Below are 16,091 nucleotides of genomic sequence, written 5' to 3' on the forward strand. Positions count from 1 at the left end.
CAGCGCCGCTCGGCCCGCTCCGCTCCGCGCTCGCCCGCCCCGCCGCCCGCCCCCCCCTTCCCCATGCAGCGCCGCGACGACCCCGCCGCCCGCCTGGGCCGGGGGCCGGGCCCCGGCGGTGCCCCCCGGCAAGGGGCGCCTCCACCGCGGCGGCCGCCCCGTGGCGGGGGGGGCCGCGGGGCCGGCACGGGAACGCAACCGCCGCCGCTCCTGCCGCCCAGCGCTACGGCCGCCGCCTCGGCCGCTCAGGCCTCCGCCGCCGCCCCCACCCCGCTGCTGCCCGGGGCCGCTGTCAAGATGGAGCCCGAGAACAAGTACCTGCCCGAGCTGATGGCCGAGAAGGACAGCCTCGACCCGTCCTTCACGCACGCCATGCAGCTCCTCACAGCAGGTACCGGGGGCAGGCGGGGCGGAGCGGGGGGCTGGGCAGGCCGGGACCCCCGGGCAGTGCCCCCCACCCTCCCTGTTCTCGGTGGGGCGGGCAGGGGCGGAGGCAGCTCTTAGTTAACGCCGTGTGCGGCGAGCGGGGAGAGGGACACCCCCCCCCCCCTCCGGGTGCCTGCGGCGGCGGGGCAGCTCCCGGCCAGCCCGGGTGAAGCGGCGGCGGGCGGCCGTTATACCGACCCGTCCTGCGGTGCGAGATGCGACCCCGGGGTTTTGAAGATTAGATGTTTCTCTTTTATTTAATCTCTGTTTAGCCCCGTGCTTAATCCAGGGCCTGGGCCGGATTAAACGCAGACCCAGAACTTTCTTTTTAAAATACGACGTGCGGTCGTCTTGGCCCTTTTCATCCCTGGGGAGAGAGGGGACCGAAGAGAACGGTCAAAACTGGGGTTTTCCATGTAGCGTCTGCTTGAGTCCCTGTGAGGCATGGTTTGTGATCTCTTTGATTTTCCACTCTGGTAATCTGTATTAGAGCTTGTTTCATGCTTCTGATGAACCTAAATAGGGAATGGAAATGGCAGTCTTTGTTCTGTGCCCAGACTAGCCTTCTCCTTCCCCATCACCACTGTCCAATCGCCTGGCGGCTCTGATTTCTCCATATCTCCACAGTGCAGCTGCTGCACCCGCCTTCGGTGCTTCTATCAAGTAGATTCAGCTGCCTCAAGACACTGTAGTCAGCTTCGAAATTGGAATGAGTGAAAATATTTCCTACCACTTACTGCTTTATGTGCGTGTAGTGGCGAGCTGGGAGGTACCCGGCGCAAGGATATACTCAGATTTAATCTACAGATGAGCAGAGTGCTTAGCTCTGGTACTTATTCTGCTTTTAAATGATTTTTTTTTTAAGGTCTTTAAAACGTATAGTATTGCCATAGTTGGTGCAGTGCTAGAGATTTTATTAGCTCCTCCTTTAATGTAGGAAATAATTCTTAGGAATTGCTGTCTCCCATTGTGCAAGTAGCTGAGGAATATCGTCATGGGTAACTTGGCATCACTCGCGGACATCTTGATCTAAATAAATTAGTTTTATAATCCGATTTTCTGTCAATTTAATGTTTTTCATTAATAAAACCCTTTAGCCAGCTGATGCTCAAGAGCTCAGTGATAATGCCTTCCAGTGAAATGAAACCTAAGGAGTTTGCTAATTCCCACACAAAGAACAGCGTTCTCAGCCCACTTAGTAAAGCTTCGTTCACTGAGTGGTGTAACAAGGATTTATGAGGTTTTTTTCATTAATTTAAAAATTGCTGATAGCAGACTGCAGCTTTCTGAAACTTAAAATTGATCACTGGAAAAGCTCCAGATGCTTCCTGCTTGCTTTGGGTGGATATTTTGAAAATTGCTGCCTTCTGGGAGCGTTCGCTAGCAGTCCAAATTCAGGACAGTCTGAGCAGGAAGCTCATGGGAAAGAATCTGAAGTGAAACGATGGTTTTATGCAACTAAATCTTTTTGCAGAGATGACCCCAAACTGATCTGGATTGCTCAGAATTTCTCTACTGCTGTGGCACCCTTTGGGGATGTCACGTTGGAGAAGCTGCTGAAAAGCTTGCTTTGGCATTTAGGTCTGGGCCAAAGATTGTAATGCATACGGCCGGCACAACTTAAGCAAAATGACTTCCAGACAAAGAAATGACTGATTATTGAATGTCAGCAGTATTCTTATTCCAGCCTTTTTTCAGGAGTGGAAGTTGCTTGTCCTGCCCGCCTCTGGGAGGGAATCCTGCAGGAGTTCTGCATTGAAACTAAGACTTCTTTAAAAACAATATGTAAAAGTAATCTAAAATACTTCTGTGGTTCTAAAGCTGCTTAGCGTTTCTAGAGAAAATTAGCATTATTTAGGAGCAAGATGAAGGGCAGCACAGTGATGTAATACTGATTCTCGAACAGTGTATTGTGTGATGAAAAGGCAGTAAAGTTGGGTAGGTTTTGGGGTTCTGTTACACAACGCCCTGAAAAGAAACTGAAAACTGGGATTTCTTGCACCTTGGAATATGATCCACGTTACCTCACTCCTGTGATTCAGGGTCTGTGTGACCTTCCTCTTCCATAGGAACAAGAAAACCCTTTTTCCTCACTTTGATTTATGCCCTCCATCTGCTGCGGGGAGGGCGGGAGGAGATGCTGCTGTTCTGAAAGGCACAGTCCTCTGCTTGCGTGCATTGGGAAGACAGGAGACGTCCACCAATGTGGTAGCTAGGCATAGGGGTTTTTTTTTCAAATTCTTGTGGTAATCTTAGCTCCATTTCATGGAGAAACTCCCAAGTGAAAAGAGCTGGTCATCTCTGAGCTTCCTATGCTGCAAACAGACCTGTGAGCTATGTCATCCCACTAGCAAGTCTCTACATAGCTGGCATCATCTCGGTCCTTATGTTAAATGCAGCCCTTTCCATCTCCAGAAGTGCAGAGCGGTGAGGGGGGATGGAGATGGGAGCTGAGGGGTGGATTCAGAGCAGCGGGCAGGGAGGGAGCGCTGAGCAATTAGAGCAACACATTGCAGAGCAGGGAGTGGCGTGAGGTGTCAGAGGACTGCTCGACAATCCCCTGCTGCCCAGCTGCTGCTTGTGCTGGGCTCGCCCAGGCCGTGTGGACTCCTAGGAGAGGAAAAAAGGGCCGTATGGGAAAGTCAGATGGACGGGCGGTGGCCTCGCTGGAGTGACTTGCCAAGGAACCAAATAGTGGGATTAGAGACGGGCTGAGGTCACAGGGGTGATGAGAAACTGTATGTAACCCAGAGCAATAAAATGTCCTGAAGCTTGCTTAGCGCGCAGTGAAGGCTGTCCCGAAATGGAGAAGGTTTTCTAAATTTCTGTGTTTCCAAGTGTACGCCCTACCCCCCAAAGGAGCTGTAACTGCCGCCTTAAACCTGTGCCCAGATGTCGCAGATTGTGATATGCTGATGTCGTTTCACTGTTGCATTTTTAAATGTGTATATTGCTAAGCCATGCCAACATTATTAGATGCTGATGCTAGCCTGCCTGTCACTGCTGTGACTCTGCCTCCTCCCACTCCTCTCCCAGGAGCCTCTACTACCTGTGCCATTTCTCATAGCTCACCTCCAGGCTTTCTCTTCCCTGCCTCATGCTTGAGCAGTGTTTCTTTTCTTCCCCATGCCCCTTCTCCCTGTGCTAGTGGCAGTCCCCTCCTTTCTCAGCAAAGCTCCAAAGCAGAGCTCTCTGCATACAGATCCCAGTGTACAGGGTGTGGGGGGCATTTCAGCAGAAAGCGGGAGGGAAATGGTGGGGTTAGGCTTGCCAAATTCTGCAGCTTCCACTCTTGGCAGAGTCCATCCAGGAGCAGGTCCCTGCTTCCTCTCCTGGGAAGTCAAACCAGCTGGGGAGCAGTAGCATAGGAGAGAGGGGGCTCTGGCTCCCATCCCCAGACTCTCTTGGGTTTTTGGTGGGGTTTTTTGTTGGTTTTTGGGCACGGGGTCAGTATTATCGTACTGTTAAGATAATACTCTCAGTATTATGAATAAACAGAATGTGTCTCTGCTTACAGAGCACAAGTGTGCTGCAGGACAATGTTTAATACGGGGTTTTTTTTGTTAAGGAAGAGCTTGGGCTTAGATCAGGAGTAGCACTGTGGCTGCTTAGCCTCCTCCTTGTGAAGCAGCGGTGTTACCAACCCCCTTTACCTACCCCTTAGGATTTCTTCTGAGACAATGCAATCACTGCCCCACATGAAGTCCTGGAAACCACTGCCACACATGCCGCCAGACTGCTGACATTCCCCGTGGCAAGAAGGTAACCTTCTGCTGCACCTCTGACACGGCTTTAAAAAATCAGCACTGAAATGAGGCATGCTTAATCCCTCAAGGTATACGTACGCTTCTCCTTCATATCAGTAAGTGGTCTGACAAACTGCTACCACTCATCAGTTCATTCAGTACTGCTTCATGTTGCGTAGCTAATATGCCAGGATGCATACAGATAACGCTGGAATCCAGAGCAGTAGGACACGTCACAAGTGGCATGTTTTTAGTCCTCCTTCACACCTATTTCCAGACTTGGTGTTTGTTCTGAAGGTGTGAAGGGGACTGCTAGGTCACCCGCGCTGACCTGAATTGCAAAAGCTAGAGAGCTCGCAGTTATTCTGCTGTGCAGGGTTTTTTCTTCTCCTGTGTGTTGTGTTTCATTTGAAGATGTGGTGGTGGTGGATCCGATGCTTTTCTTAGCAAATGGTTAATTATTTGTTGCTCTCACAGACCAATTCCCAGATGTCATTGCTAGTGTTGGAGGAGGCAGAGTGGATTTTGCCGTGTGATTGATGTGAACTGTGATTCACTGGTTTGCAGAGGCTGATGTCTGATGGCGTGGTGTTTTGACAAGGTAGAAGATGCCTCTGGGTGGTTTAATTTACATCAAGAAAGTTTTAGAGTGCTTTTATTCTTGATGTGCGCATAGAAAACCCTTCTTGTTAATAAGCAGAATTCATTTACTGTTTTTGGAGAATGAAAATACTTGAGAAGTAATCACGTTGCATTGTAGGGTCTAAAGCTATGCCTAACCAGGGATAAGGCCACCAGTGCAATCTTTAGTTTCCAAATCTTGATTCTCTGATCTGTTCTTATAGCTAAAATTTAAAAACTATGTAAAACTAACCAAGGCAGCCAGCTCCTTTGCTTATTTTATAAATTTGACAGTGCTTGAACTTCTGGGGTTTTTATTTTTGCATAGTGTCTTCAGAAAATAATTTCTTTTTAAAGCAAAAATCAAACTATCTTTTTCAAAGCTATAAGACCCGGTAGTTTCATTTAAACTAAGCAGTCATGGTAACACTTTTGTAAGGGAGCCAAGGTGCTGTTGCAAGCAGAAATACAAAATTTGGTTGGGTTTTTTTTTCATAATTATGCAACACAATCTCCAAGTTCTATATTTAGGTCTCTAAACTAAAAAACAGTTTATATTACCATGTCCATAACTGAAAAAATAAAATACTGATCATTTGATCACATTTTCTTAAGGTTGGTTTTGTGTTTAGGGTTTGTTTTTTTTGGTTGCACATCTAGTTGCTTGACTTCCTTGTGGGCTGCACCATTTGAAAGATGCTTCTCAGCCCATGAGGCTGTGGCAGCCTGTCCAGTCGCAGTCAGAAGGATGATGGTAACCCATTGTTCCTATTTCTGGTTGGATGATATGAGACTATTACTAGGTGGATAATATGCCGAGTATCTGGTACGCCAGTCTTCCAAAACTGCAAACATGAACATTTAGGCTAAAGTATATAGTTTCTGACACAGACAGAAATTACAGGAAACACAAAATATTGCAGCTGCCCTCTTTAAATTCTGGTAATGACTAAGCAGTCTTCAGTTTCAGTTTTGTCTTGCAGCTTTAATCCAGTTATGCGTATAATCTTGTGAAAGTGTCTCTCTTTCCCCTGAGATGTGAGAAGTTGTATTTAGAGCACTTTCGACTCAGAAGAGATATTTATAGTTCTTGGGTTTGCTGGTGAAATGGCACAATTTAACTTTTAAGGAAGGGTCATGATCCTCCCCTGATGAGCATCCGTAAATAATCATTTGTGATGGCTATGCATGGTGTGACCCATTTATTTTTTTTGTTGTTGGACCAAAGAGTGCGTAATGGTTCATCAATAATTTGGGATTGTAAATAATGGATTGGCTCCAAATTTGAGGGAACTTGTCTAGTTTTTGGCCATTAAATAAAAATTGTACATGACTGGGCATCTCTGGAAAAGAAAAGCCATTCAGCTATGGGCTACATTCTTCTGAAAAATGTTGGGTGTTTTTCTTGTGCATTAATGGCTGAAGAACCTATGGTAGAAATGCCTGCCTTGACGATGATCTTCAGTCTGCTCCATTGGGGTCATCTTTCATGAGATGACTGTCTCCTGCCATCTCTCAGTGAAAGTTTAATTTCTAGCCAGATTTGAAAAGGTGTTTGTGTACTAGTTCCTGATTGGCCTACCTTAATGACCTACTTCCAGAAGGTTATTTGGTCTTTGTTCCAGATCCCCCTCAGGCTGCAGCATGCCTTCAGCTCAGTCAGGACACCTCGGGTGTTTTTCCCAAGACTCTGCAATTCACAATATACAATTAAAAATCAGAATCTTATTTTGAGACATGAACATTTGTAGTCGCGTTGCCTGAATCAAGTTAAGGACTTTCTGACGCTCACTTTTATGGCTACGTGTCTGAGGCTTACAACTTAAAAAACAAGTTATGAATTGCTTGTGTGATAAAGATGCATTCATTTAATGAAATGAAGCTTATAGGAATTTCATAAGCCAGACTACGCTCTGGTGTGTCACTCATTCGGGCTTCTGCTTATTAGGAATGTTTTTAACTTAACTGAAATTCATAGTGTCAGTGTGTGTTGGCACCACTAATTAAATTACAGATTTAAAATAGTGCATCGGCTTGAATGACAAAAACTTGCCTGATTTGCTGATGGCTGCTGCGTTACAGCAAGTGTACACAGTCAGTGTAGCTGGGGCTGGTTTCTTTGTAGGTTTAGGAGTCTACACGTGGGTGCTGCGTTCGGTGGAGGCATGAGGTTGGGGAAGGCACAGCAGAAGTGATACACACAACTGTACTTGCAGTTTCCTACTTTTATCTGTTGAAGTTATTTGTAGGGCATTCTCTGCTGTTCTTTTGTTTGTTTGTTTGTTCATTACCCTGGTTTTGGCCTTCTGGAATCCCTAGATGTGAAGGGAGGAAGGGGCAAGCTGGGCTAGCACTAAAGAGGTGGCCTGTCTATCCAGATGCCATTAATGCAATTATAACTGTTCATATATTCACAGAGAATGAGGGTGGTATGTCCTGTCATAATTCCAACTCTAAAATTGATTCTTGTTTGAGGAATATAAGCAGCCCTATTTTTATCTTGTTTAGAAATTGAAAAAATTCAGAAGGGTGAAACAACAAAGAAGGATGAGGAAGAGAACTACCTGGATTTATTTTCCCACAAGAATATGAAACTGAAAGAACGAGTTCTGATACCTGTCAAACAGTACCCCAAGGTGAGGGCCAGAAAATAGCTTACTGAATCTCTGTGATTTGCTTATTTTCTGTGGATTTTATGGCTGACTTTTAGAGATAGTAGCTGTCAAAGTGTCATCAAGAGTTATGCCAGTGTTCCACTATCGCTACAGAATTTTTCCTATGCAAGCTTGCAGGATCTTATTTCTAATACATGACATTTCTAGAATGTTTTGGGATAAAGCTAAATGGTGATGCATAGTTGTGATCTTTTATTACTAGAATAGACGCTTTCACGTGTAGAGCTTTGTGTTTTACAGTTAAGAACTCATTTAACTCAAGTCTTGCTGCCTGTAAAACTTCTGGAGAGTAGATGTTAGAATTAAACACTTTGTCAGTTACTTTAGCTTGATTTTCTGATGGAGCATTTTTTCATGAAAAGAATGTTCTGGAACTTAAATTTTCCTGTGCATTTTTTGGTCTGTATTTTTTTGGTGAGGTGAAGAGAAAATGGAGTGGCTAAATTTTTTTTTGTCAGCCAGCATAACATTCAGAAAAGCTTTTGTTAAGGCTACTGAGCTCTGGAGCTAATTTTTTTTCCTTCTTATTTTTTTTTCTTCATTTACAGTTCAACTTTGTTGGAAAGATTTTGGGACCTCAAGGCAACACCATCAAGAGACTTCAGGAAGAAACTGGTGCTAAGATTTCTGTGCTTGGGAAGGGTTCAATGCGAGATAAAGCAAAGGTGAGGGCATCACCCTTGAAACCATGTAATGCCTTTCATATTGCTATGAGAAGTAGTGGTTCTTGAAGCGTTTTATAAAATATTAAAATCCAAAAGCAATGGCATTAGGAAGTCACCCTTCCTAAATTGTTCTGTGCATGTTGGGAGCACTCTTGATGGAGCGTGTCTCAGAGCAAGTCACCTTTTGATATCCTGTACCCTTGCATGCGGAGATAGTTTATATGAAAGGTGAAGTACAGCGTTCATAAAATAAGAATTAATTCCAGCTACTATGTGAAGAGTTATTCACTAAAGGAATAGGTTTCCCCCTCCAGAAAAAAAAAAAATCTCTTTCCCAGCTGTTCCCTCTGAAATCCTTAAATTCTCATGGTTCACTGAAGATGCTGGAGCACTATGTTCCTGGTAATCTTCAGTGAATCACAAACTGCTAGGAGGGGGTTTTTGAGCAGAAAAAATGAAATTTTTTTTTTTTTCTTCCTGCTTACTCCCAAAACTGAGCTAACAATCAACAGAGCTGTAATCTAACTCAGCTTTTTATTTTAGCAGCATGAAAAGCTTTTACACTTCTAGCTTATTTGTAGCTTCTTAAGCCCATGTAACACAGGTATCCAAGAGCAGAGTTAAAGAACAAGCTTGTTTGAGGCATTAGACTTCACTGGGTGGTAAAGAGCACCTCTGGCAGAAAGGTGGTGTAGAAGAGGAAGAACACTGCTTGTGTGCTTAATCTTCTGAAGGAAAAAAGTGGCTGGCATCAATGCATTAGCAAAAATACCTGTCACCTGAAAAGGCAGCTATAAAAAGATGGAAGCTGTAGATTGTGTGTGGCTTTTTATAAAACTGTATATTCATGTGTACGTTACTATGATCTGTGTCCAGGCATGGCCAAAATGCTTTTACAGCTATTTCCTGTTAAGGTGTAGAAAATCAGATAAAAGAAAAGTAGTTTCTCTGCATCTGACTTAGTTTTAGGAATCTCTAATCTGCTTTGTTTCAGGAGGAAGAACTGCGTAAAGGGGGAGATCCTAAATACGCTCATCTAAATATGGATTTGCATGTCTTCATTGAAGTTTTTGGACCCCCTTGTGAAGCGTATGCTCTGATGGCTCACGCCATGGAAGAAGTCAAGAAGTTCCTTGTTCCAGTACGTACACTGATGTTCTCTCCTTTTTGAAGGAGGTAGATGGGTTGTGAATCTGGCTGTAAGGATGAGTAAGATTTGCACAGTGTAAGGCTCATGCTACAGGAACTGGTGTCGTAGAGGAGTCCTTGAGTATTAAGTGTGTGTGTGCGGCAGCTTAAGATGAGCCCATTAATCTTGCATGAAGGCATGTATTATTCCCCTAACCATAATTAGAAAGGCGTACACTTACAGGGCAACTGTACAGAGCACTTGAAGTATTTCTTTCCCAGCCCTAGCTGTGGACCCCGGGGTGGGTGGGTAGCTTGTCTAGCTCCATGTGTCAGTTTTAGTGGGAGAGTAAGTTTAGCCATGCCTGGTGTGGAAGAGACTTCTTGGTTGGGTTCCTCTGACTTGGAATTGTAGCGTAGAAATCTGGTTAGAAAACTTTGTTGGTCAGATCAGAAACTGTAAGGCTGGAGGTGTTTGCTGTGCTCTAAAGGACTGGGGTGAGGATGAGGAGGGTGACTGCCCAGGCAGCTCGGTAGTATTCGGTGTTGTAGCTAGTTTCTGAGACACATCTGTTAAATCAGTATTTCTATTGCTTTAAATGCGTGTGATGTGCAGGAACCTCTGTGCTAATCAGGCATTTATACAAATGACACTTCTCTATTTGTGGGCGTCTTGCTGGTGAACCTTGTAACACCTTTATGGTCAGCTTCATGTTGGTTTGGTGCCAGCTAGAGTATTTACTCCAAGAACTGCAGAATCTGAAGGAGTCTGTTGCATGTTATTAAAATTATAGTGTTGCTTGCTAAATTAGGAAAAAAAAAAACAAAATGGGAAAGCAGCACGCAGTGCTCCCTGCTTCTGGCTAGCTCAGCCTGTAATTCAGAGTCCTGGCAGGTAGAGAGCTGAATATACCCTGACGCCATGTTCCCCAGCTGAGGCTGGGAGCTCAGATATTCTACCTGAAATAGCAGGGATGGGTGGAACCCGAGAGAGGTGGGTAACAGGGAAGCGTGGAAAAGCGTGTGGGTACTGTGTGATTTCTGTGAGTCTGACACAGAGGAGAGATTGCCCTGTGAAGTGTCTTGGAAGGAAAGAGGTCATCTTCAAGGAGCCTCTGGGAGGTACAAAACCTCAGCTCGCTAAAGCAGGCGTGCAGCCTTGCTATTTAAAGTGTCTCATCGCTGCCTTCAAACAATGTGTTAAACTTGTGAAAATTGACAGAGAAGTCACTATGGAAGCCAGCAGTGCTGTGAAGACACATCTGGTAGGAGAGTCCTTGCTTTGGTGTTGCCATAGCATCATTAAGATCCTCCATGCAAGGCCCAGCCTGTCTGTGTGTTGAAGGGAGGGGTACAGTGAATTCTGTGGGGTCACCAGAGATCTGTACTAATTCCTGAAGCTAGATCCCCTGAGGTGATAAAAATGCATGAAGCCAGACACACACTGTGTTCCTAAGAATCTGAAAAGACAGCCTGGATTTGCAAATGGGTGTTTACTCTTTGTCAGGCTGCATCCTATCCTGTTCCTTCAGTGTGTCAGGAACACAGCAGGATTTTATGTTATGTGGGCTCACTGCCAGCCACTTGCCTTTAAATGGGAGCAGTACAGTGCTTGAGGTGAGATATGTCTTGTCTGACTTCACCTCTAACTCTCCAAGCAAATAAATCTTGCTGACGTCCCTGGGGTGCCAGACACCAGCTACCTCCAGAACCCCCAGGAGAGAGGGGGGACCCTGGGGACCCGCCGCACTCGCTGCAGCTCCCGGATTGCAGGTGGTGTGCCCTTCTTGGCCCGTTTGGAGAAGGCTGGCAGTTGTGCGCTGCTGCCTGCTGAGCAAATCCCTGTAAAACTAACCAGCAGCTTTTAATTTAGGACTATCAGGTTATTTTTATTCTAGCACGGTAGCCTGTGATATCCTGGAGCACAGACCGACTAGTTAGCTAGTCTGGAGCTGACTCTTTCCCCTCTTTAGGATATGATGGATGATATCTGTCAGGAGCAATTCTTGGAGCTCTCCTATCTGAACGGTGTACCAGAGCCAACTCGTGGCCGAGGAGTCCCTGTGCGGGGAAGGGGAGCAGCTCCACCACCGCCTCCGCCTGTTCCAAGGTACTTTCCCCAAAGCACAGGCCTAGAAATGCTGCATCTTGCCCAGAGTTGTCCTGCCAGACAAGGTTCAGCTACTTGTCCTTGCACATCAGCCATTGGCCTTGACCTTGGCTTTTGGCCACAGCTTTTTAGCCTTGTGTTGCAATGCTTTTAGCATGCTGACATCGACTGGTTTGTGTGTTTCGAGATGCAATCTAGCACAGTGGATGTCTTCTGTATTATTTTTGATGTCTGAAATCAGTAGCTTCATAAAGTAACCTTTCAAAAATTGGCCTATGAAATCATGTGTAGATAGATGTGTCATGTTTGCTTCTGTAGCCTTCAGCAGAATTAAGCATTTCCAGTTTAAACTGACCTTCGTTTGAAAGTTATAGGATGGCATGATTCTGTCAGTGCTGTCAAGGCACTGGGATAAATTGGTGATAAAACTCTGTTGCTATAGTTCTTGCTTCGCTACCTATTTCATGGAGGGAAAGTCTTTGCTTCTGAGTGTTTAGCCCAGCAGTGTCCCTGCCCATCTCGTCCTGGAGGTCTGGCAGTCATTACAGGTTAGTGATAGAGGGTTGTTTAAAATGAACTCTGTGAAATGACTTGGCCAAAGTTCTGTATCAGATTTATTTCTTTGTCTGCACAACGTCTAATGCAGTAGAGTCTCATCCCAGAAGAGGTTTTTGTAAATCCTGCAGTACAACATTGTTAACAATTCTTGTGCTTTCATTCCTGATTAAGAATTCATGGCTTAGTTAACGGTGACTGTATTTATTTATCAAGCTATTGCATTTTAAAGTAGGTGTAAGAGGCGTATGCGCTGCCCTCAGTATTCCGCACACGAGCAGTACAGCAGTAGCTGTTCACAGCCCTTTTTATCTCCTTTCCAGGGGGCGTGGTGTTGGTCCTCCCCCTCCTCCTCCTCCTCCTCGGGGGGCCCTTGTGCGAGGAGCCCCGGTGCGGGGTGCCATTGCCAGGGGAGCTGCTGTAGCCCGCGGAGTACCTCCTCCCCCGGCAGTACGGGGTGCTCCTGCACCCAGAGCACGTGCAGCCGGCATTCAGAGAATACCGCTTCCTCCTCCTCCCGCACCAGAAACCTATGAGGAATATGTAAGAAACCATTTATCTTTGTTTTTTCTTTAATTCCAGCTAGCTGACCGTGTACTAGATACTCAACATCATTGAAATGAGGGCTAACAGCAGTAAGATCGCTCTGGAGAAGCGACCACCAGTGCAAACACTGGTATGGTTCTAGGTGACCTGCTCTGCCTCTTTAGCCCTCAAAGTGGGAACTGCTAGTGTCCTAAATACAGGGTAAACGGTGGTTTTTATGAAACTGAAATGTGCCCCCAAGACTGCAGTTTGCCATAACTATCGGGAGAAAAACTCCATCACAAAGATTGATGTAGTTCACATCCCATTCCCTTTGTGCAAGAGAATTCTTCGAGCAAGAGACACCAAAGGTTTCTTACTGCCCCTAAAATCCTTAAAGTAAATACGTGAATGAACGTGGTGATGTTTCCAGTCATGTAACTAAACACCACCCTCCTGCCAAGCTTATCTTAGCATCTGTGCTCTTGGTATCCTAAACAAAAAACAAGACAACTGGTTTTGATGCACAGCAGCACTTTTGGGAATCATCGCAAACACTGATACATCTAAAAAGTCTGTTTCTCCTCTTGGTGAAACTTCTCAGTTTTTCCCCTGAAACTAGTGATAACTTAATAGGTTGGGTTTTGTCTACCTGTAAACTGTGGTTTAAATAATGCAGTTGCAGGGCTCCTGGCACATGGACTTGTACCGCAGACAAACTGCAGCCTTGGACATGTGAATGAGTTTGAATTTTAGTGTGTGTCCTGGTTTCGGTGTGGTTCATTGCTCCCAAGGCACAGGACACGAGCAGATCTTATGATTGTGAGCCCCTTCCCTGTGGCAGACAAGGATTCACAGGCTCCTCTGAAAGCTGCTGTGGCCTGAATTCAGTTTTGCCGTTCCTCTTGGTCAGGCATTAACCTTTGGTCCTTCCATTAACGCCGTTTACGTCATCATCCGTTTCAGGGCTATGATGATGCATATGCAGACCAGAGCTATGAGGGGTATGAAGGCTACTACAGCCAGGGCCAAGGGTAAGTTTGCTTGTCTCCTATCTGTTACTGAGAAAATTATGCATGATCTTTTTTTTTTCTTCTAAGGAAATGGAAACACTCATTTCTGAGTTTGAGCTGTAGGGAAAGTGCCCTATTCTGCTGGAATCCAGGAGTGCCTGGGAAATAACTTTTGGGAGTGTCCCAGTGTCCTTGACAATTCTGTAAAAGCAGCAATCAGACACACCACAGCCATGAGCAATATTGGGCATCTTTGCTTTTCGAGTGTTTGTGCAAGTTGTGTCAGTTTAAGAATACAGTTTCAACGCTGTATGTAACCAAAATAATTACTCTTCCAGGGACACAGAATACTATGATTATGGACACGGGGAGGCACAGGAAACCTATGAAGCTTATGGTATGTCTGGGAATACTGTTCTCTTGACAGGGAAGGGGCTGCACAAAGTTGGGAATTGCCTGCAGCGGTTGCACGTAGTTGGGAATTGCTTGTGGTCGACCAGCTATTTTCCAGTGTCGCTCCATGCTCTGAGCAAAACGTTACTGAGGAGAACCTCAGGGAGTTTTCATGGTAGAATATTTATACCCTACAGATTATCCAGGTCTGAACAACCCAAGGCATTCTGTGGTTTTTAGGTTCTTATCTAGCTTGATTGTCTCAAAGGTGACACTTTTAAAATTCCATTTTTTAACTATGGAAATATCTTTTCATTTCCTTGTGGCTTTAGAATATATTAAGCGCTCTGGATTTCCACCCACAGTGCTACTTTTGCTGCAGTCTGGTTTTCACGGATTATATTTTGTTGAGCTGGATGAGTGCATGGTTCCATCTGCTTCCATATCCTCAAAAACCCGCTAGCTGATACTGACTCTGCACTATACATTTGCTTGAAAAATGGATTTAAATGTCATATGAAGGCCTCCCTTTAACTTTGGTCAAGTCAATATGACTTGCAAGTAGTCTATGAAGTTCAGCTAATTTGAATTACGTAAAGCTATCAATTTAAGACTTAGGGGCGTGGGGGACCAATTTAACCACAACTGTGTAAATCACCAGCTGTTGAGAACAATAGGCCTTATCTGAGGTGCCGGCAGTAAAGGATTGGGTGACTGTGTTGGTTTTTTTAATGCTAGTTCAGATAGCCGAGCTTATGAATGGCGTCTGCACGTGGCAATGACTAAGATTAATTTTCTTCTCTCTGTAAGCAGGCTGGGCTATAAACAGTTACAAAAGCTCTACAGCGAGCTGCTTAATGGCATGGAAACATGTTGTATTGAAAACAGTCCCTTTAGCAGAGCATCGGTTGCCTGAAGGCGTGATGCAGGTGATGGTAATGACCAGCTGGAGGGGCTTTCTGGGATCCTGAGGAACTGGGAATCCCCTGTGCCGTGTCCTGCTGGTATTAGGGAAGCAGAGTTGTTAATACTGTGGCTGTCTCCTCTGCCAGCCTCCGGGTGTTCCCTGCTCCGGGCTTAAGTTGTGAAAAGTTCAAATTCAGGTGCCTAACCCAGGGATGCTTTTCCAGTCTAAGATGCATTTGAATAGACAGCTGCTGTCAGTAACTGTTGGCTGTCTTTCCTGCCTTCAATGCCTTGGTTTGTTGCCTGTGTTAGTCACGCAGCACAAAGAGGCTTTTGTGCCTCCTACTTGGTAGGAGAGCGGTGGTGTTGTCTGGGATATGAAGGCCAAAATGCTCATTGTATACTTGGCATGAAGTTGCCACAGCTAATCTGTTTATCCACAGTAATTTCCTTTGGTCTCTGCTTTCATGAAAACAGAATTAGAGAAATAAATTGTTGAGCCAGGCTGGAGACAGTTTTGAGAAAATGGGAACGTGCTCCATGGTGGTAAGAACAGGCCTGGCTGTCTTCCTGCCTTCAGACACTTGCTTTCCTAAACTGGTGGCCCTGGAGAGAATGGCAGGCATGCAAGTATGAATGCTGCAAGCACAAGCTGTAATGAAAGCTGAGCTTGGCTCTTTGGGGCTTGAGCTAGCTCGAGGACAATGGGAACGCGAACTTCGTTTGCCTCGGTGGTGGTTGTACGTAGCAGAAGGGTTTGGGCTGCCCCGTCAGCAGTGAGTGCTGGTACAGCTCTAGCAAGGGACGTCTGCTCCGGAGGGGCGAGCAGATGCTGCGCGAGCTGCGGCTGTAAATTTTCCTGTGTTTGTGGAGAGGATGGAACAGCAAGTCACAGTCGGAAAGCAGACTGGTGTATGGAAGTTCAGTCGGATGCACTGCGTAAGGAATTATTTTGGCACAGTTATCCAGGAGCTGCCGTGCCTGGCGTCTGGGAAGGAGGAAGGTGCTACCTGTAGCAGTCCCCCCCCCAAGTCAGACCCTGGGGTTAGAGATGCTGCTGGCCGCCAGCCTGAGGGGCCATGACTGCTGCGACCTTCGCCACGGCTGGCTGCCAGCGCTGCCCTGGGAATTGGCTTCGGCTCTGCTGAAATTAATTACTCCTAAAAAGGCACCGGGTTTGTCCAGCTGGGCGCTTAGCCGGGCTGTCGGAGCTGCAGGCTTCCCGGGGATCCCGCGCAAGTGGCTTTTTCCCGTAATGTCAGAAGACGTGCTGCGAACGAGAGGTTCTGGTGGACCACGAGGCATTTTGCAGGTCGGTTTTGGGGTGA

At 45.9% G+C, this 16,091-nt stretch overlaps 1 protein-coding gene across 2 annotated transcripts in view; it reads left to right on the plus strand.

Annotated features, from left to right (window-relative positions):
• KHDRBS1 (KH RNA binding domain containing, signal transduction associated 1) overlaps positions 1-16,091 on the plus strand; it is a 22,952-nt gene continuing 6,861 nt past the window's right edge. The window contains exons 1-8 of one of the 2 annotated variants that reach the window (XR_012620989.1): positions 1-391; positions 7,302-7,429; positions 8,017-8,133; positions 9,128-9,274; positions 11,235-11,371; positions 12,250-12,469; positions 13,418-13,485; positions 13,803-13,861. Coding sequence is in view for 1 of the 2 variants with exons in the window: in XM_074807346.1 (XP_074663447.1) it covers positions 64-391; positions 7,302-7,429; positions 8,017-8,133; positions 9,128-9,274; positions 11,235-11,371; positions 12,250-12,469; positions 13,418-13,485; positions 13,803-13,861 (1,204 nt within the window). In the remaining variant the exon portion in view is untranslated. The remainder of the gene's footprint in view (positions 392-7,301; positions 7,430-8,016; positions 8,134-9,127; positions 9,275-11,234; positions 11,372-12,249; positions 12,470-13,417; positions 13,486-13,802; positions 13,862-16,091) is intronic. The other variant, XM_074807346.1, reaches the window with a different exon arrangement.

The sequence above is a fragment of the Strix aluco genome, chromosome 26 (assembly GCF_031877795.1).
Source record: "Strix aluco isolate bStrAlu1 chromosome 26, bStrAlu1.hap1, whole genome shotgun sequence".
Taxonomy (NCBI): domain Eukaryota; kingdom Metazoa; phylum Chordata; class Aves; order Strigiformes; family Strigidae; genus Strix; species Strix aluco.